The sequence below is a fragment of the Zophobas morio genome, unplaced genomic scaffold (genome assembly GCF_036711695.1).
Source record: "Zophobas morio isolate AGI-343-1 ecotype UQ-CSIRO unplaced genomic scaffold, CSIRO_AGI_Zmor_V1 ptg000024l, whole genome shotgun sequence".
Lineage (NCBI taxonomy): Eukaryota > Metazoa > Arthropoda > Insecta > Coleoptera > Tenebrionidae > Zophobas > Zophobas morio.
Window position 1 is genome coordinate 16,912,920 of NW_026972129.1, and position 19,222 is coordinate 16,932,141.

General features: G+C 34.1%; 6 protein-coding genes across 7 annotated transcripts; all 6 read right to left on the bottom strand.

Moving 5' to 3' along the window:
- Positions 1 to 1,263, bottom strand: LOC135135066 (cathepsin B-like). Its single transcript, XM_064064012.1, has 4 exons — positions 860 to 1,263; positions 624 to 821; positions 312 to 573; positions 1 to 254 (listed from the first exon to the last, which is right to left on the bottom strand). The coding sequence occupies exons 1-4, from the start codon at positions 1,223 to 1,225 to the stop codon at positions 49 to 51; spliced, it is 1,032 nt and encodes a 343-aa protein (XP_063920082.1). The 5' UTR covers positions 1,226 to 1,263; the 3' UTR covers positions 1 to 48.
- Positions 1,264 to 1,903: 640 nt separating this feature from the next.
- On the bottom strand, positions 1,904 to 2,877 carry LOC135135067 (cathepsin B-like). The gene is made up of 4 exons (XM_064064013.1): positions 2,793 to 2,877; positions 2,547 to 2,744; positions 2,211 to 2,472; positions 1,904 to 2,155 (listed from the first exon to the last, which is right to left on the bottom strand). The coding sequence occupies exons 2-4, from the start codon at positions 2,721 to 2,723 to the stop codon at positions 1,950 to 1,952; spliced, it is 645 nt and encodes a 214-aa protein (XP_063920083.1). The 5' UTR covers positions 2,724 to 2,744; positions 2,793 to 2,877; the 3' UTR covers positions 1,904 to 1,949.
- A 298-nt stretch (positions 2,878 to 3,175) lies between these two features.
- LOC135135619 (cathepsin B-like) lies at positions 3,176 to 5,883 on the bottom strand. The gene is made up of 7 exons (XM_064064710.1): positions 5,536 to 5,883; positions 5,280 to 5,480; positions 4,972 to 5,230; positions 4,731 to 4,916; positions 4,411 to 4,445; positions 4,016 to 4,060; positions 3,176 to 3,244 (listed from the first exon to the last, which is right to left on the bottom strand). Exons 1-7 carry the CDS (start codon positions 5,881 to 5,883, stop codon positions 3,176 to 3,178), a joined length of 1,143 nt encoding a protein of 380 aa, XP_063920780.1.
- Positions 5,884 to 7,072: 1,189 nt separating this feature from the next.
- LOC135135168 (cathepsin B-like) lies at positions 7,073 to 8,422 on the bottom strand. Its single transcript, XM_064064165.1, has 5 exons — positions 8,376 to 8,422; positions 7,964 to 8,307; positions 7,708 to 7,908; positions 7,410 to 7,659; positions 7,073 to 7,351 (listed from the first exon to the last, which is right to left on the bottom strand). The coding sequence occupies exons 2-5, from the start codon at positions 8,300 to 8,302 to the stop codon at positions 7,146 to 7,148; spliced, it is 996 nt and encodes a 331-aa protein (XP_063920235.1). The 5' UTR covers positions 8,303 to 8,307; positions 8,376 to 8,422; the 3' UTR covers positions 7,073 to 7,145.
- A 4,491-nt stretch (positions 8,423 to 12,913) lies between these two features.
- LOC135134970 (cathepsin B-like) lies at positions 12,914 to 14,285 on the bottom strand. The gene is made up of 5 exons (XM_064063890.1): positions 14,260 to 14,285; positions 13,921 to 14,201; positions 13,665 to 13,865; positions 13,367 to 13,616; positions 12,914 to 13,316 (listed from the first exon to the last, which is right to left on the bottom strand). Exons 2-5 carry the CDS (start codon positions 14,194 to 14,196, stop codon positions 13,111 to 13,113), a joined length of 933 nt encoding a protein of 310 aa, XP_063919960.1. The 5' UTR covers positions 14,197 to 14,201; positions 14,260 to 14,285; the 3' UTR covers positions 12,914 to 13,110.
- A 224-nt stretch (positions 14,286 to 14,509) lies between these two features.
- LOC135134969 (cathepsin B-like) lies at positions 14,510 to 19,032 on the bottom strand. 2 transcript variants are annotated; one of them, XM_064063888.1, is made up of 6 exons: positions 18,613 to 19,032; positions 18,432 to 18,560; positions 15,413 to 15,762; positions 15,156 to 15,356; positions 14,858 to 15,104; positions 14,510 to 14,799 (listed from the first exon to the last, which is right to left on the bottom strand). In XM_064063888.1, exons 3-6 carry the CDS (start codon positions 15,755 to 15,757, stop codon positions 14,594 to 14,596), a joined length of 999 nt encoding a protein of 332 aa, XP_063919958.1. In that variant the 5' UTR covers positions 15,758 to 15,762; positions 18,432 to 18,560; positions 18,613 to 19,032; the 3' UTR covers positions 14,510 to 14,593. The 2 variants fall into 2 exon arrangements, with proteins under 2 accessions (XP_063919958.1, XP_063919959.1); XM_064063889.1 differs by having other exon boundaries at positions 18,432 to 19,032.
- Positions 19,033 to 19,222: the final 190 nt, after the last annotated feature.

Sequence of the window (19,222 nt, forward strand, 5' to 3'; positions counted from 1 at the left end):
TTTTCCTTTTAGAAATACTTTATTAATGTAATCAGTACCGTGATTATCTTACAAATTTGGTAATCCGGCTACAACATTAGCCTCAATTCCACATTCACTTGTACCACGTTTTATTTTGAAATAACCGTGATCTCCCCATTCTGCGTTCCAGGAGTTCACAATCAACCAGTAATCGGTACCATCTTCTACACCCCAGCCTATAATTTTGATAGCATGTCCACCCACAAAATCGCCTTCTACGTGTTGATAAACACCTTAAATAAAAAGTACTATAAATGCAAAATAAAGATGCATTTAAACCAAAATTATACCAGAACTGTAGCTGAAAAAGTCTTCATAAACGTTGTACACTCCTTCAACAGGTCCATTGGTCAGAATTTCAGTTTGAATTTGTTCTACGTCATTATAGGTTATTGTATATCCACTTCCAGTTGTTAAATCTTCATCGTAAACTATATCTACTCCTTTGTCGCAGACGGTTTTGCATTCAGGAGTTTTCTGATAGGGGCCACATTCAGGAAGTTCACCCTCCATGTGATGTTCGCAGGGAGCAATAGAATATGCTTTACAACCCTACGAAATTAAAGATATAATAATAATGATCAGATTGAATGTGCACTTACGTCTTCGGTACCATACAATCCTCCGGTAACAATTCCTGTTTTTCCCCAGTACGACCATGCATCATCTGGCCAACCCCCATTACAACCTCCACACTCTGTACAACAGTCCATCAAGTCTTCAGCTGAGATAAGTACTTTAACTTTTCCGTTGGAGTGAATGCAGATTCTGTCACTCATAGCTTCGACGGCCCCAAAAGCCTAAAATAAATTAAAAACAATTTAAAAGCTGTATTTACCCAACAAGAACCACAAGCAGCTTGATCTCTAATTGTTCCGATTATGTCGGCACAATCTGGCCACTGTTCTCTAGCATCAAATGTTTCTGGTATTTCTACGTCGTCTTTTAGGTGGATTTTTAGTGGTAGTTTGTCAGCATTTTCTTTCTTAGGGAGAACACCGACCAGTTTCCTGAGGGACGATATAGGGGTATTTACGTCAAAGTTTCTTTTAGCTTTCCAGGTTGTATTTTTGTTGTTAATGGCATTTATGAATTCATCTGATAGAGGATGGAACTTCACTTTGCCGCACGTTAAAGCAACTGCCGCAAAAATGCCAACACAAAGAAGAAGACACCTCATTTTATTCAAAGTAAATGAATACATTTTTACAGATGAAGGACTTATTGAAGTGCAAATAAACACAACACAAATCTGAATGAAGCATATTTTGTGAATCGTGTAAATATAGATATTATAACAGGATGTGATTTACTGATTTAAACAATGCTATCAGTGATCGCATCTGTACAAAATATTTTCAATTCAGTACTGACTGAAGATATCACTTCCTTAAAGATCTGTAGATACTACCTACGTGACCAGTTTTAACTTTTTGACGTAGTTTTAAATCACAGTCAGTACAAATCTACAAATAATATCAATAATGTAGTTGTGACCAACTTCTAAAAACTTGGAAACCATAATATTATAAACTTAGTTATTAAATGTTAAATTATGGTCAAGATAATTTCTGTTCAAGTTTCTAAATTAGTTTATCATTTCACAAACAACAACACCCAATTTATTTAGAATTGACATAACATTTCATGTGCCAACGCTACTACTACTAACACAGACAAAGAAATGGAGAACCTACTTTTTATATACTTATTATTAATCTTGAAGAAAATGTTACAAAAATTGATACTAAAAATAGTTGTGAAAACTATCTCTAGTTATTGTTATTTTTGTAAACGACAAATGTACCTTTTCGACAGTTACAAAACGAAGAAGGATACAATGGGTAATTTATACGATATCGTATAAATTAATTATAGAATATTGCTTTTATATATACTTTATTAATTCCATCAGCACTATAATTATCTTACAAATTTGGTAACCCCGCTACAACATCATACTCAATTCCACATTCACTTGTACCACGCTTTATTTTGAAGTAACCGTTGTCTCCCCATTCCGCATTCCAGGAGTTCACAACCAACCAGTAATCTGTACCATCTTCTACGCCCCAACCTATGATTTTAATAGCATGTCCACCCACGTAATCACCGTCTATATGTTGATATACACCTTCAATATAAAGTTCCATGAATATAAAATGAAGACGCATTTAAACCACAAGTACCCGAACTGTAACTAAAGAAATCTTCATAGACGTCGTAATCCGCTTCAACCGGTCCATTGGTCAGAATTTCAATTTGAATTTGTTCTACATCGTCCATTGCTATTAAGTATACGCTCCCAGTTCTTAAATCTTCATTGTAAACTATATCTACTCGTTCGTCGCAGACGGTTTTGCATTCAGGAGTTTTTTGATAGGGACCACATGTAGGAAGTTCACCCTCCATGTAGTGTTCGCAGGGAGCAATGGAATATGGTTTACAACTCTAAGAAATTACAAATAATGAAATTAGAGTATTAAATAAGTGGTTCATTTTTGGAAGCTAATAATAACACTTACGTCTTTAGTACCATATAATCCTCCCGTAACTATTCCCGTCTTTCCCCAGTACTCCCATGCGTCATATGTCCAACCACCATTGCAACCTCCACACTGTGTACAACAGTCCATCAAGTCTTCAGCTGAGATGAGTACTTTAACTTTTGCGTCGGAATGAATGCAGATTCTGTCGCTCATCGCTTCGACGGCTCCAAAAGCCTAAAGTAACTTTAGAAATGTTATAAGCAATTTAAAAGCTGTATTTACCCAACAAGAACCACAAGCAGCTTGATCTCTGATTGTTCCGATTATGTCGGCACAGTCTGGCCACTGTTCCCTAGCATCAAATGTTTCTGGTATTTCTACGTCGTCTTCTGGGTGAATTTTTAGTGGCAGATTAGTATTTTCTTTCTTAGGAAGAACACCGACCAGTTTTCTGAGTGACGATATTGAGCTTTATTTTGCCGTAGGTTAAAGCAACTGCCGTAAAAATAACAACAGAAAGAAGAAAGTACTTATTCATTGCGGCTTAAAATAGAGCTATTGGCTTGAAGTGAATAAATTTTTACAGGTGCAGACACAAATCGGAATGAAGCATATTTTGCGTCTCGTGTAAATATAAATGTTATAACAGGATGTGATTTATTGATCTAAACAATGCTATCGACGGCTACATCTGTAACAGAAATTTTCCATTCAGAATTCAAGATATCACTTCCCTAAAGATCTATCAGTACTACGTGATAAGTTTTAATTTGAACGTGCTTTTAAATAACAATCAGTATAAATCTAAACATAGCATCAGTAGTGTGGTTCTGACCAAAGTTCTAAAAGACTTCATGATCTATATCTCCATCCTTTTAACTATTACGTCAAAAACAAAACTAGTTATTTTATGTTATGTGATCATGACAATTCGAGTTGTAAAACAAGTTCATAATTTCGCAGCTTCAGTACACATGTTAATTCTACACTAGTTTTCAAGTCGAAATACGATGGATTTATTGTGCATTGTTCTATATATTTACAAAATAATAAGTTAAAAGCATCCGATAAGATGGTCTGTACTTTGTAAAAATATGTCACATTTCTGATAAAACAATTAAGTCATTATAAATATCTATAGTACGAAACGATAAAGAAAAAAAATGACTAGAGATTTTACGCAGACAAAGCAATAATTTTTTTATTATACCTATTGTACTTGATACATAGCGCATATTTCATACGGAATCGTTAAAACGATATGCTACAAGTAATCCAAATTTTATGAAATAGTATATCTACTTGTGATTTATGAATCTACCCTGATTTTGTTTTAATTATCATTTTTTTAATTGTTTAATCCGTTTTGTTTTTTAAGTATATAATACGATCTTCCATTACCACTGCGGTAGTCAAGGGATAACTTCACAGACGAGAGGTTAATATAAATGTTCTTGTTAAAATGTCAATGACGTCATAACAAAATTTTGTTAAGCAAAACTCACTTGAAACAGTTGCTTAGCCGGCTTCTTTTTTGGAATGAAGGAAATCTAGTTTTTAGTTTAATTGTAAAAATGCAAGAAAGAAGAAGAAATTAGGCAAGCAGAAACAACAATTGAATTGTTCGCCGTCTCTCCTTCTTGTTGTTCTGAGTTTATGATATTTTAGAATAAAATCTAGTCCTAGAACCTCTTGCTAGCAGAAAAGCCGTTAACAACCCACTGATAGCTCTGCCCATGCATTTTTTAACATATCTACTTCAAATATTCCAATTTTGCTTTACAAATACCAATCCACAAATAGGATACAATAAACCATATTTTTTCTACACCTATAATCTGTTTTCGGTTTTTCTTATGCATTATTAAAATTAATTAATTAATAATAATTATGAAAATACCGTGTGATAACGGTTGACGTAAGCGTCACGATCAACTGGAGCAAAAATTTAAAATATCACCCAGTATTAAGTATAACTTAATAACTTCTGTATGAGATGGCAATATTCACTAACACTGAGTGGGACTTCAGTCAGCCCCGTACAGCATATCTCTTTATTCATATTATTTAAAAGCAAAATAAAATCAAAATAAAATTTGTAATATGTGAGTAAGATACTGAACACACAAACAAGTAAGGTAACAGTAACAGTTTTTGTGACAAATTATATTAATCTTTTCAAGTTAAACTATCCAACAATCTAAAATGTCGGAAAAGCACCAATTGGTTCAGACTCAATTTCACATTCATTTGATCCACGTAAAATCTTAAAATAGCCGTTCTCGCCCCAGTTCTTGTTCCAAGAATTTGCAGCTAACCAGTAAGGAACACCATCTTCCACTCCCCAACCAATAAGTTTAACAGCTCCCCTAGTAACATGATCGTCCGTAATTCGTTGATACACACCTGAAATGTCCCAGACATTTATTCATCTTCTCTTGAGAAACTAAGAATAATGTACCACTTTTATAAGCCAAGAACTCTTCATAAACCTCAAACGAAGTTGCAATAGGTCCATAAGTCATAATTTCAGTTTGAATTTGAGCTTCAGTCTGGATTACGTAATAAGGTGCACCAGTTCTTAGATCAGATTTGTACTCCAGAGAAGATCCCTCATCACAAACTTTCACGCAGTCGGGGGCGTATATGATCTCTTCACACGAATCTTGAGAAGCATCAGTGTAATGATCACATGGTTCAATGGAGTAAGCCCTACAGCCCTGAATATTTGAGACTGATGAATAAGTTTTCTAGATTAAAACATCTTACGTCATTTGTGCCATATTTTCCACCAGTGACAATACCACTTGTGGACCAATAATACCAGCCTTCAATTGTATCTCCTCCACTGCAGCCGTAATTACAGTCACTACAACAACTGATTAGGTCTTCAGCTGAAATACTTATCTGTATAGTTGCATTTGAGAGAATACAAATTCTGTCGCTTATCGTTTCAACGGTGGCGAATGCCTAGAATTATCGAAAATTATACCCTTCTTTATTGGTTTAAAGCAGTTGTTATTACCCAACCGGCAACACATCCTCCTTCGTCTTTAATATCTCCAATCACTGACGCACATTCTGGCCAAGCTTCTCTGGCATCAAAAGATTCTGGAATTGCTTTAAGATCCACAGAGTGAATTTTGGTTGGCAAGGTGTGCTTGGTTTCTTTTTTTGTATGAGGAACGGTAAACAGTCGTTTAATTAGAGAACCAGAAGTGTTGATATTAATGTTTCTTGCAGCCTTCCAAGTTGTGTTCTTGCTGTTAATAAAGTTTATAAATTCATCTGACAAAAAACGTGGGTTCTCTTCGCCGAAAGTTGCGACAACAACTGTGGCAAGAACTACGATTGTGGTGAATATAAATTTCATGTTTCCTGTGTAAACACAAAGTAGAGAAGATAGAGTGAGATTTTTAACATTTTTGAAACACATACTTACAAATGGAACGTATCAACAACTATAACTTTGACAAACTGAACTTCCACTTTGAAAATAACATTAAAATAATGGAAAGTAGGATATGCACTGTTTTTATTTTGATTTTAACAATGTTATCAGCTAGTGATTTTTTTAATTAGTTCAAGAGGCTAGTTTATAGAGTTAGTAAGTAAGTTAATTTTTAATTGCATCAGCACATATGTTTTTTAAAATCAGAAATAAGTTAAAAGTTAAACATAATATACAGGGTGGTCCACAACCATGAGTAATAAAGAGCCTGAATAAATTTGAAAAGCAACCCAAAATACATTTTCTTTGCTTCCTAGATTCTTGTTTTAAATTTTTTCAAATATAAAAAATAACAATCTGAACTTCAAACTTTAGCTGAAAATTTAAAATTTATCAATTTAATTAATTACTTAAATTTTAATCGAAATTTTCTTCGTTATACGTTACCGATACTCCTCGAAAACATTAATTTGAATCCATCAAAATTTATAGTTCCACCAAGACGGCGCCCCGTCCCATTTTCACAGAATTGTGCGAAATTACCTTGACCAAAATTTTCCTAATAAATGATATGATACCCCTAGATTTCTTTTTGTGGGGCACAGTGAAAGAAACGGTCTAGAATATTCGAATAAATAGTGTCGCTCATTTAGAGAAAAAAATTACAGCAGCAAAAGAACCATTATTCCCGAGACATTAATGCGTGTTAAGACCACCTTCTGGAATAGGATTGATGCATGTGAGAAAAACATACGGGTCAACTTGTTCAGGTGCTCAGATTAAATTGAAATAATCATGACTTCACCTTCATTTCTTGTCTAACAACAGAAAACGAATCTTTTAATTTTTTGTCTTAAACCCAAACCATTTAGCACACGTTGCTCGCTTAGCTCAGCTTAGAAAACCTAACGCATTAAACGTGGTGGAGATCGTTCATTAAGTGCCAAATTGAATTTGCAGCTCTGAAACCCCTCCCTGAAACTTTTTCTAAAGTTTCATCCCATGCGAAAACTTTTCAAACTATATATGGGGTTTTTGATCAATCTTTGATCAAGATATAACCTGCTTTGTCGTTGTTTAAAGGAGACTGGTGAAGATTTTGTACACTATGTTTTACTTTGTGGCAAACTATATTAACATTTTGCACTTAAACATTCTGCAGTTTTCACTATACAATTTATTATCTAAAATTTCGGAAAACCGGCAAGTGGTTCAGACTCAATGGAACATTCATTTGATCCACGTAAAATCCTAAAGTAGCCGTTCTCGCCCCAGTTCTCGTTCAAAGAATTTACAGCTAACCAATAAGGAACACCTTCTTCCACTCCCCAACCAATAAGTTTAGCAGCTTCTCCTTTAAGATATCTGCTACTGAGTCGTTGATATATACCTGAAATATGTCACATTATATTTATTCACCTTTACTTGATCAACTAAGAATAACGAACCGCTTTTATAAGACAAGAAATCATCATAAACATCAAATGAAGCTGCAACAGGTCCATTAATCATAATTTCAGTTTGGATTTGAGCTTCTGATTGTACGACGTAATACGGTGCACCAGTTTTTAAATCAGATTCGTAATTTAAAGAAGACCCTTCATCACAAACTTTTACACAGTCAGGAGTATATATTTGATATTCACATGCACCATCAACATAATGATCACATGGTTCAAAGGAATAAGATCTACAGCCCTAAATATATCAGGTTGGTACAAACATTTTCTAGATAAAACAACTTACGTCATTTGTGCCATATTTTCCACCGGTGACAATACCCTTTATGGACCAATAATACCAACCTTCAACCGAAAGTCCACCTGTACAACCATAATTACAGTCATTGCAGCAACTAATCAGATCTTCAGCCGAAATGTTCGTCTTTATAGTTGCATTTGAGTAAATACAAATTCTGTCATTTATTGTTCCAACGGCGGCAAACGCCTGAAAGTTTTGAAAACCATACTCCTTTTAATCAATTCAAAGTAGTAATTTTTACCCAACCAGCAACACATCCTGCTTGATCTTTAATATCTCCGATTACCGACGCACATTCTGGCCAAGCTTCTCTGGCATCAAACGATTCTGGAATTGCTTTAAGATCCACAGAGTGAATTTTAGTTGGCAAGGTATGCTTGATTTCTTTTTTAGGAGGAGTAGTAAATAGTTGTTTCATTAGAGAGCTAGAAGTGTTGATATTAACATTTCTTCCAGCCTTCCAAGTGGTGTTCTTGCTGTTAATAAAGTTTATAAATTTATCTGATAAAAAATGTGGAATCTCTTCCCCGAAAGTTGCAACAGCAACAGTTGCAAGAACTGCGATTGTGACGAATTTCATATTTCCTATGAACAAAAAATATGGAAGGACCGATATATTTAACATGTTTATTACACTATCAAGTAATACTTACAAATACAACGGATCAACAACTATAACTCTGACAAATTGGACTTCCACTTTGAGAACAACATTAAAAATAGGATATGCACTGTTTTTATTTTGATTTTAACAATGTTATCAGTTAGTGATTATTTGAGTTGGTTCAAGAGGCTAGTTTAGACAGGTTACTTCTAAGACAATTTCTTATGTAATGTGATAAATTTGTTTTGATATTGCATCATCTAATAAAGTTCCTGTTTTAAAAAATCAGAAATAAGTTAATAGATATGCCTACATGAATGAATAAATTCAACAAAATAAATGTTATATCGCAGACGAATGTGAGAATTCTATAACGTGTTGTTCCCCATAAATAATGGGAAACACATGAGGTTTTTTATTTACCTGAGACTCTTTAGCATCATTTATAAAAAAATATTGCTCCCTTGAATCTCGAAATACTGGGATTTTCTTAATTTATAAGAAAAGGTAAAGCACTTGTTCTCATTTTCCTTGTCCATAATCGGTAATTTATTTAATCGAAAAGCACCAGAAAGGAAGAGGTCAACTAGCATTCCATCAAAACCAGAAACTTCGAAAAAGGAATAAAGACATTTTCAAAAACAAATACGTTTTTTGCTAATCGTTTGTCTGGTTTTTCATTTCTGTGAATTAACCTTCAATTCTTGCCTTTAAAATTTTACTAGACAATCTGCCGATCTGCTCGAAACAGTAATTCCCCGACAGTTTGAGCAAGTTCTTTTTAAATATAGTTGGCATATAGCCTTTCCTGAAGTCTTTAGGTTCTTATTCTCATTTTAAGCATCAATGGAATAAGTTGACCAATAATTGAAATAAAACGTCAGTTCCATTTTTGGGAAAATCTATATTTACTTAGTCTGGTCAGGGGGACACGATTTCAAAGTTACTTTCTTTCGTTAAAAGTAATTTCATTTATGTTGTCGTCTTGCGTATTTAAAGGCAATTCGATGTATTCGCTTTGAAAACCGTCCCTGTCTTCTGTCAGGAGTAAATATTCTAATCATTTAAAGGTATAGGTTGTAGACTTGTATTTGATTTTAGATTCTTCAAGAGTTTCCAGAACTCTTTTGTTCAAGTAATTCCTTACTTATCTCGTCTCATTTGTTCTCCCAGTATTGATATTTTTTTTTCTTGACTTCTCTATCCAGAGGTGCGTATTTCGTTCTATCCTATATATATTTTGCGGCCAGTTGCGCTATTGTATTGCATCACCAGTATTCCTTTTTCTTGCAGTTACTTGCATCTGTCTTATCTTAGCTTACATGTACTGCTTAACTTTAACAATATTTCCATGTAGCATATTGTTACGTAGATCGGTGAATAAAATCGGCGTGGGTTAAATTCAATAATTTATTTCTTAGTAACTCGGATTTACACCACTAATTACAGAACGATTATGTACAAAATAAGTCCGGCGCAACATTCACTGGGTTTTCTCGACACACGTTGGACTCGACTTGTTAACTGAATTTAGCTCTCGTTGTCTGGACTACACTAACTGCTCCCGATGGTGGTTCCCATTTAAACATTCGCGCTGTCCTTCTCGAAGTTCTCCGTCACCGCTTCTAGGCTTTTTCTTGAACACCCGTCGCGACATCCGCTTAGAGGCTTTTCTCCGGCCGCCGCCATGGACAATGAGTCATCGTCCGTATATATTAGAACCCATAGGCGTCGTACCGGGGCGGCGCATGGGTTTATTTCGTAACAATATAAAATTGTCGATGTAGAATCTACAGCTTGGCTTAATTTCTGGCACAATCTTAATTTGTATTTCAGTGACTTATATTGTGTATTCTGAATTTGGTCTTTGGGACAAGTTTTGGACTGTATATGCTATGGTAAATAAATTCTCGATTTAAGCAGGTGAATCTCAGAACCTTTCAGAAAAAAGCTCTATTCAAAAATGCATTAATTCTATGTAGCGACTTAAAAAAAATCAATTTGGCTTTGCATCTCAAAAACAAATGAAGAAAATTTTTTTGGCAAACAATTAGAGCACAACTTCTTGTACCTCTATACCAAATTTCAGTTGATTTCTACGATTGGTTCTCAAGATATTTAACCGTTTCCATACATTCTAGCGATCCTGTATAATACAATTTCCAATTTCATCGACGACTCAGCTACACTTATGTTCTGCTTTTCTAATTCCGCAACTATTTCTAACTTATTAGCTCTGAGACCTCAAACATTTCATGGACCAATTTGGAGAATTCGCAGGATTCGAAGGATTCGGAAAATTCAGAAGATTCTGAGGCTTTTATGATCCTCTGAGGATTTTGAGAATTCTGGAGGTTTTGTATATTCTGGAGTTTCTTGGGATTCTAGAGATTTTGTGAATTTGGGAATCTACGCATTTTGGGATTTCTCAAGGTTTTGAAGATTCTGTGGATTCTGAGAACTCTGGGAATTTTGAAGTTTCTGGAAATTCTGGGATTTAGGAGATCATGTGTTTTCTGATGATTCTGAGTATCCTGAGGATTCTGAACATTTTGAACACTGAAAGTTCTGAAGAATTTTGGAATTCGAGAGATGCTCTGGTTTCTGGTGATTTTGGCGATTCTACGGATTTTGTGGTTCCCGGGGTTCCTGGGAATCGTGGAAATTCTAGATTTCTCAAAATTTTTAGGATTCTGAGTATTCGGGGAATTCAAAAGATCCGACGGATTCGAAGGATTCTGAGAATTTTGGGAATTCTGGAGATTCTTGGGATTCTGGAGATTTTGTGAATTTTAGGAATCTACGGATTTTGGGATTTCTCAAGATTTTGAAGATTCTGTGGATTCTAAGGACTCTGGGAATTTTGAAGTTTCTGGAAATTCTGGGATTTAGGAGATCCTGTAGTTTCTGGAGATTCCCGAGATTCTGGGACTTTTTGAGATTCTGAGGCTTCTGGGAATTTTGCAGTTTCTAACGCTTTCAGGGATTCTGACGATTCCACGGAATAATTCTGCGGATTCTGGGAATTTTTGGGACTCGGGGGACTTTCAGGATTCTGGGAATTAAATTCGCTCTTAACATTTTGAAGATTCTGAGGATTCTGAGAATTTTGAGTATTCGGAAAGTTTTGAAGCTTCTGAAAAATTTGAAGATTTCAAGTGATCGGAAAATCCATAGCATACCGAATATTTTTAGAAAATTCTGGGTTTTCTTATTATCGTGTCAATTCTGGTGGTTCTGACAATTTTGGGCATTTTAACACTTCTGGGAATCTACCGAATTTGGGATCTCTGGGGTTTTGGAAGAGGCTCGAGATTTTGAGAATTCTGGGAATTTTGCAGATTCTGAGGATTTCAAGGATTTTGGGGATTTTGAAGATTTTGAATATTTTGACCATTCTACGTATTTTTAGGGTTGCTGGAATTTCTGGGAATTATGAGGATTCTGAACATTTTGAACACTGATCGTTCTGAAGAATTTTGGGATTCTAGAGATGCTCTAAGTTCTGGTAATTTTGGCGATTCTACGGATTTTGTGGATCCCGGGGTTCCTGGGAATTGTGGAAATTCTAGATTTCTCAGAATTTTTGAGATTCTGAGTATTCGGGGAATTCAAAAGATCCGACGGATTCAAACAATATGGAGAATTCGCAGGATTCCAAGGATTCGGAAAATTCGGAGGATTCTAAAAATGTTGATGATCCCCTGAGGATTTTGGGAATTCTGGGGATTTTGTGAATTTTGGGAATCTACGGATTTTGGGATTACTCAAGATTTTGAAGATTCTGTGGTTTCTGAGGACTCTGGGAATTCTGAAGTTTCTGCAAATTCTGGAATTTTGGAGTTCCTGTGGTTTCTGGGAATTTACTATTAAATTTATTTCTTATTTCTGACTTAACGTGACCTGACCTGTTTGGACTGAAATAAATAAATCTTAAACGTTTGTGTGAATATATGCAAACCACAACGTATTTTCTTAAAATAATTGTATGTTGTGAAACAAAAATTAATCAATATGTCCTGTAAAAATTGCTATATTTCAATTAGCACTTTTGGAAAAACGGTAGGTATAGGTATTTACGAAGAAACGAAACTGTAAATGACTTCTGGATATCGAAATCTAAAAGAAAATTTATTCAACTAATTTTCGAAAATAAGTAGTTGAAAAGTGGTCGAAGATATTAAAAGTGCCAAAATCAGTATTATCTTAACAAATGCGTGTATCTTTTCTATTTGTACTGTTGTTTTCTATAAAGTCCATCTGACTTTTCTCTACTTGGAACATAAGCGAATTCAGCAAGTTTTTTTTTATGGGTGGCGGGGTGCCTTGCGTCTCAACCACCATACTTATAGGACCAGATTTTTTCTGTGGAGTTTTATTCCCTTAGTCGATAAGCTCCAGTTTTAAGGCTTCTGAAACTCGCCTTCAAAACTAATATATATTTCTTAATCATATAGTAATAAGAAAAAGTTTCTGACACAAGTAGTTTTCACTAAATAATTACAACTTTATGTGATATTTGGTTTAATCTTTGATGAACATGCAACATGCTTTGCTTAAATCGTTGTTTAAAGAAGACTAGATATGGTTTGACAAACTACGTTTTATTTATCAGTGCAAAACATGACAGTGTTTGTGACAAATGATATTAACGTTATCCACATTAAAATCTGCAGATTTTACAGTAGAGTATATAATCTTAAATTTCGGCAAACCAGCAAGTGATTGTATTAATATGGTCTAGTGAAATATTTGCAGTTTTATTTGGTATTGCATTTTATAATCTAAAGTTTCGGAATTCCAGCGAGTGGTTCAGACTCAATGTCGCAAAAATTAGATCCACGTAAAATCTTAAAGTAACCATTTTCACCCCAGTTGTCGTTCAAAGAATTTGCAGCTAACCAATAAGGAACACCTTCTTCCACTCCCCAACCAATAAGCTTAGCAGCTTCTCGTCTGACAATCCATCCAGTGACTTGTTGATATACACCTGAAATGCGGTATTATTCACTTTCTCTTTACCAACTAAAAATAATGTACCGCTTTTGTAACTCAAAAGATTTTGATACATGTCAAATGAAGCTGCAACAGGTCCATTAGTCATAATTTCGGTTTGTATTTGAGCTTCTGTCTGTACAACGTAATACGGTGCACCAGTTTTTAAATCAGAGTCGTATTCTAAAGAAGACCCCTCATCACAAGCCTTTACGCAGTCAGGAGCATATCCCATAAATTCGCACGAACCATCAACGTAATGATCACATGGTTCAATTGAATAAGCTTTACAGCCCTGAATTTTGAAGTTGGTACAAATTTTTATTTGTATATAACAACTTACGTCATTTGTGCCATATTTTCCCCCAGTGACGACACCAGTTGAAGACCAATAATACCAGCCTTCAACTGGACGTCCTCCAGTGCAGCCATAATTACAATCACTACAGCAAGTAAGCAAATCTAGAGCCGAAATATTCATCTGTATAGTCGCATTTGAGTGGATACAAATTCTATCGTTTATTGTTCCAATGGCGGCGAATGCCTGAAATTGTGGAAAATTGTAGCATTTTTTATTAAGGTGAAGCAGTTATTATTACCCAACCAGCAGCACATCCTCCTTGGTCTTTAATATCTCCAATTACTGACGCACATTGTGGCCAAGCTTCTCTGGCATCAAAAGATTCTGGAATTGCCTTCAGATCCACAGAGTGGATTTTAGTTGGCAAAGAACGCTTGATTTCTTGTCTAAGAGGAATATTAGTTACGTGATTAATTAAAGGGCCAGAAGTGTTAATATTAAAATGTGGACTCTCTTTGCTGAAAGTTGCAACAACTATTACAAGAATTGAGATGATGATAAATATAAATTTCATGTTCCCTACAAATACAAAATATATAAGACATGTATTAGCAACTACAGCTCGTACAAACTGAACTTCTACTTTAAAAATAACTTTTAAAATAAGTAAGATCAGGATATGCACTGTTTTTATTTTGATTTTAAACAATGTTATCAGTTAGTGATTATTTGAAATGGTTCAAGAGGCTAATTTAGACAAGTCTCTTAAGAAAAATTGCTTATGTAATGATGTTACAAAGTAGTTTTTTATTGCATCATTTAATCTTTTAAAAAATCAGAAGAAACTTAAAAGTTAATGACAAAATTTGTTGCATCGAAATGAAATATCACGTCTTTAAGAATAAATTATGAAATTAGGTATTGACATAATGTTTTAACATTTTTCCAGTTCTCATAAGGCAGCTTATAATCTAAAATTTGGGAATTCCAGCAAGTGGTTCAGTTTCAATTTCACATTCATTTGATCCACGTAAAATCCTGAAGTAGCCGTTCTCGCCCCAGTTCTCGTTCCAAGAATTTACAGCTAACCAGTATGGAACACCATTTTCTACTCCCCAACCAATAAGTTTAGCAGCTTCTCGTCTAAAATACCTCCCAGTGACTTGTTGATACACACCTGAAATGCGTCATATGGTTTTAATTTACGTTCCTCCGACAAACTAAAAATAACGTACCGCTTTCATAAAGGAAGAAATCTTCATATACTTTAAATGAAGAGGCAATAGGTCCGTTGGTCATAATTTCAGTTTGCATTTGAACTTCTGACTGTACAACGTAATACGGTGCACCAGTTTTTAAATCAGATTCGTATTCTAAAGAAGACCCTTCATCACAGACCTTTACGCAGTCAGGAGCATATCCAATACCGCACGTTTCACTATCGTAATGATCACATGGTTCAATTGAATAAGGCTTACAACCCTGAATGTTTCAATTGGTACAATTTTTTTTAATATTGATAAAGCAACTTACGTCATTTGTGCCATATTTCCCTCCAGTGACAATACCAACTGTAGACCAATAGTACCAACCTTCGACTAGAAGTCCTCCGGTACAGCCATAATTACACTCATTGCAACAAGTCATCAAATCTATAGCCGAAAGATTCATTTGTATAGTTGCATTTGAGTGAATACAAATTCTGTCGCCTATTGTTCCAACGGCTGCGAACGCCTAAAATTTTGGAGAATCATACATTTTTTTATTGAATTAAAGTAATTTGTTATTACCCAACCAGCAACACATGCTCCTTGGTCTTTAATATCTCCGATTACCGATGCACATTCTGGCCAAGCTTCTCTGGCGTCAAAAAATTCTGGAATTGCTTCAAGATCCACAGAGTGAATTTTAGTTGGCAAGGTGTGCTTGATTTCTTTTCTAGGAAGAATATTAGATATTCGTTTAGTTAAAAAATCAGAAGTGTTGATATTAAAATTTCTTCCGGCCTTCCAGGTTGTGTTCTTGCTGTTTATAAAGTTTATTAAATCATCAGACAAAAAATGTGGAGTTGATTTCCCAAAATTTACAGTAGTAGTTGTTGCAAGGACGACGATTATGAAGAATAATATTTTCATGTTTTCTATAAACACAAAATGTAGACTTAAATTTACACAGAACTTTTACTTTGAGCATAACACCTTAAATAATTAAGAATAGAATATGCACTGTTTTTATTTTGATTTTAAACAATGTTATCAGTTCGTGATTATTTGAATTGGTTCAAGAGGCCGTTTTAGACAGATTTCATGTAAGACAACATTTTTTTGTAATGTTATAAATTAGGTTATAATTGCATCATCAAATAAAGTTCCTATTTTAAAAACAGAGATAAGCTAATGGAATGAATGATGAAACTTAATAAACTATTAAAAATGTTTGATCAGAAAAACAAGAATGTTAATGATTCCAGCTTTCTGTCGTTGTGTTCTTGCTGTGAGTAAGTGTATCAAGTTATCTATTCAAATATGTGTGTACTAGTAGTTATCATTCTGAAAAACTGAACTTCCGCTTTTAGAATATGAAGCAAAATTAATAATTTAGAATAGAATATGTATTGTTTTTATTCCCTTTTTTAACAATATTATCAACTAGTTATTATGAAATGGTCAAAGAAAACATGCTGTTTTTTTGTAATTTCTAAAACAAATTAAGAAGTTGGTACTAAGTTAGTGTTTTGAGGACAGCTTATATAGTTTGTCAACAAAAATAAACATATCTTGTTATTATTGCGAAAAAAAAAAAACAACTTTAATTGCATTGTTACCCGAATGACATTGTTGTAATGTTTTAATATGACAATATTAGATAAGTCCAGTCTAGTCAAGTTGTTCTGGTATCAAAAGATTCTACAGTTGCTGTGATATCCGTTATAAGTGTTTTTGTTTTTGCTTTGCATGTGCTCTTATTGTTAATCTACAATACTTTAAACACGTGTGTTATAAAGGATCTAAGTACAGTGGACGCCGCTTAATGTGATCACTTCGGGACTCAGACAAATTGATCACACTAACCGACTGATAATAATAACCGAAAACCACCATCAAAGACAGTAAAACTTGAAACAAAGCAAAATCATGAACAAGACAGTGTTTATTATGCTGGTAGATGAAGGTACATAAACATTAGAATTTATTTTAAACTTTGGTTATCATTCTGAGAAAGGAACCCCCGATTTCCTTTGGTTGTTTTTAGAAGTTTGTTAAGAAAGGGCTGAGATTTTTTTTTCTCTGGTAAGCTGAAATCTCGTCGTTTCGACGTGATCATTTTTACTTAAGTACCACTCAAATTTAAAACAGCAAAAATTCGTTCAAGACGAAAACGCACCGATTACTAAAGTCTGTCACTGATTGTGGTTGTATAAAGTGAGTAGTATAAGCGAATGCAACTTTTGCGAGCAATGAATGTTCATTAAAACACAATACTAGTTTCGGTCGTCTCGCTTTTCCAAAAAAGCAACTCCCGCTTGTATAAAAATTGCGAGATTGATCACAATAAGCGAAATATTGATCACAATAAACGGAAAAACTGTAATGCATTGGTATTGCATGGGACCGTTCCAAGCCATTTTGATCACACTAAGCGGTTGATAACATTAACCGTGATCATATTAAGCGGCGTCTACTGTATTTAATATCTTCTCAAATTAACGGTACTGTCACAAATAAAACGGAATCTAATACATTTTTCACCCCTTTGCAGGTTTTTTTTCAATTACATATAAATTATTGGTACCGTCACAAATATCCTACATAGAAATGTAAAGTTTCAAATTTAGTGTTGATGATGCGTACTAGTTGATTTCCGACAATCTTATCAGCAATGTTTTTAGATATAGTAAAGTTTGTAAATGTCTCTTTTAAGATGAAGATGGTACTTGAACTAATGTCACAACACATTCACTTATTTCATCATCTAACATGACTTTTTGCAATTAAAAAAAAATGGAGGAACAGCTTTTAAAATAATGGCATATTAGCCATTGATGAGTAGAGCGTAAATATACAGAATATTGGTTTAGGGTATTTAATGTATCCTAGCATCAAAAGATTTAAAAATCACTTCAAAGTAGGTACGCTTTAATAAGTAATTTTGAAATATTTTCACTTAATAAGTATATGAATATGAAGTATGTAGTTGATGTATATCTTCAATCGTTTTTCCACCTCGTCATATGTGGGTTCCATAAAATTAAACTCGAAAATATAAATTACACACGTTTTAGAACACTTGGTAAAGAACTAACTAGAATTTCTAGACCTTGGTTTCTTTTATAACAAAATTGTATTACATGTGTTAAGTAGGTAAATAAACCATTATCTATCCACTTCAACATTATTAGATATTCCTGAATCCAAGGGACATTATCTCACTGTATACAAGCAACGATAGGTTTCAAACAGGATTATTCTTGTCATTCGATCAAGTTCTTTGTCTACAATACATAAAGATAAAACATAATGGAAGTGCCTAGGGATAATGTTGAACTATCCATTAATAATATAAACTTATAAATTAAGATTCTAATCGATCAGTAATTTTGCCTAAAGACTTCATTGGACTTAAAAAAATACATGTTATTGTGAATACAGTTCACTTGTATCTTTTCCTGGTATTCAAAAATATGCATGTTATTTTGATATTTTTTTCTTTTTAAAACGTTGTGTTTTTACTAGTACTTCCTTAAAAATATCTATTATTACATCTAGTATTTTTTGAAAAATTTTGTGACCACTTTTGTTCCTCACTTACTCTGTTTATGGTTTTACCCATGCGTTCTTGTGAATAATTCCAAAATGCCCAATTTTAGTTCAAAAGTTGTCTGTGTCAAAAATATGACTGTTATTGACATTGTTTTCGACCGAACTAAACGTATGATTCCTGAAATATATATATGTTTATAAAAATGTTGGAACACCAAAATATACTTAACCAAAGTTTCGCCACTGAAATATCGGCTGTTGGTTGAAGTTTTGGTAAAAATGTATGCAAGGTTTCTTAACTCGGTGCGGCCCTTTGGTCACGGGTTAAGTAAAATTGCGGCTCTCCGCACAATTCGCTCTTCGCGGAAGGAACTGCCAAGCACAATCCTAAATTTCGAAAATTCCTTTATCTGGGTTTTTAACTAAATTGTAATTGAAAAGAATCTGTAGCTAAATGATGAACAATTTTTAGATTTAAAATGACTATCATAATAGTTTTGTCACCCATTGATCAAAAAGTAAAATCATGTGTTGAGTTGTATATTACATTATTAAACAGGTCAAACGATTTTATAATGTTCGACTTTAATTGTGCTAGTCTTTTCATCTGAACATTTCCTTATCTAACTATATAGCACTGCACCCGTACCACTTCCACGCACAAATTTTTAAACTGATCACGTTCTCCGAATAACCGCGATCTCGCTTCCTATTTTAGACTCTAGTTGGCGCTGCACGTCATTAAGTTTAAAGTGAGCGTGCAACAATATTTGGAAGGGCTGTTCTTGCACGTTAGGGTGGGTGGGACCGAATGTTCAGATGAGAAGACTAGTACAATTA

Coding starts and splice junctions, on each gene's coding strand:
- LOC135135066 (XM_064064012.1), bottom strand. CDS start 1,225: ATGTATTCATTTACTTTGAATAAAATGAGGTGTCTTCTTCTTTGTGTT. Junction 822..859: donor CTGCTTGTGGTTCTTGTTGG/GTAAATACAGCT, acceptor AATTTATTTTAG/GCTTTTGGGGCCGTCGAAGC. Junction 574..623: donor GATTGTATGGTACCGAAGAC/GTAAGTGCACAT, acceptor TTAATTTCGTAG/GGTTGTAAAGCATATTCTAT.
- LOC135135067 (XM_064064013.1), bottom strand. CDS start 2,723: ATGAGCGACAGAATCTGCATTCATTCCGACGCAAAAGTTAAAGTACTC. Junction 2,473..2,546: donor GATTATATGGTACTAAAGAC/GTAAGTGTTATT, acceptor GTAATTTCTTAG/AGTTGTAAACCATATTCCAT. Junction 2,156..2,210: donor TTTCTTTAGTTACAGTTCGG/GTACTTGTGGTT, acceptor TTTATATTGAAG/GTGTATATCAACATATAGAC.
- LOC135135619 (XM_064064710.1), bottom strand. CDS start 5,883: ATGAAATTTATATTCACCACAATCGTAGTTCTTGCCACAGTTGTTGTC. Junction 5,231..5,279: donor GAAAATATGGCACAAATGAC/GTAAGATGTTTT, acceptor TCAAATATTCAG/GGCTGTAGGGCTTACTCCAT. Junction 4,446..4,730: donor AATTGAGTCTGAACCAATTG/GTGCTTTTCCGA, acceptor TTTTTGCTCCAG/TTGATCGTGACGCTTACGTC.
- LOC135135168 (XM_064064165.1), bottom strand. CDS start 8,302: ATGAAATTCGTCACAATCGCAGTTCTTGCAACTGTTGCTGTTGCAACT. Junction 7,909..7,963: donor CAGGATGTGTTGCTGGTTGG/GTAAAAATTACT, acceptor CAAAACTTTCAG/GCGTTTGCCGCCGTTGGAAC. Junction 7,352..7,409: donor TTTCTTGTCTTATAAAAGCG/GTTCGTTATTCT, acceptor GACATATTTCAG/GTATATATCAACGACTCAGT.
- LOC135134970 (XM_064063890.1), bottom strand. CDS start 14,196: ATGAAATTTATATTTATCATCATCTCAATTCTTGTAATAGTTGTTGCA. Junction 13,866..13,920: donor GAGGATGTGCTGCTGGTTGG/GTAATAATAACT, acceptor CCACAATTTCAG/GCATTCGCCGCCATTGGAAC. Junction 13,317..13,366: donor TCTTTTGAGTTACAAAAGCG/GTACATTATTTT, acceptor ACCGCATTTCAG/GTGTATATCAACAAGTCACT.
- LOC135134969 (XM_064063888.1), bottom strand. CDS start 15,757: ATGAAAATATTATTCTTCATAATCGTCGTCCTTGCAACAACTACTACT. Junction 15,357..15,412: donor GAGCATGTGTTGCTGGTTGG/GTAATAACAAAT, acceptor CCAAAATTTTAG/GCGTTCGCAGCCGTTGGAAC. Junction 14,800..14,857: donor TTTCTTCCTTTATGAAAGCG/GTACGTTATTTT, acceptor GACGCATTTCAG/GTGTGTATCAACAAGTCACT.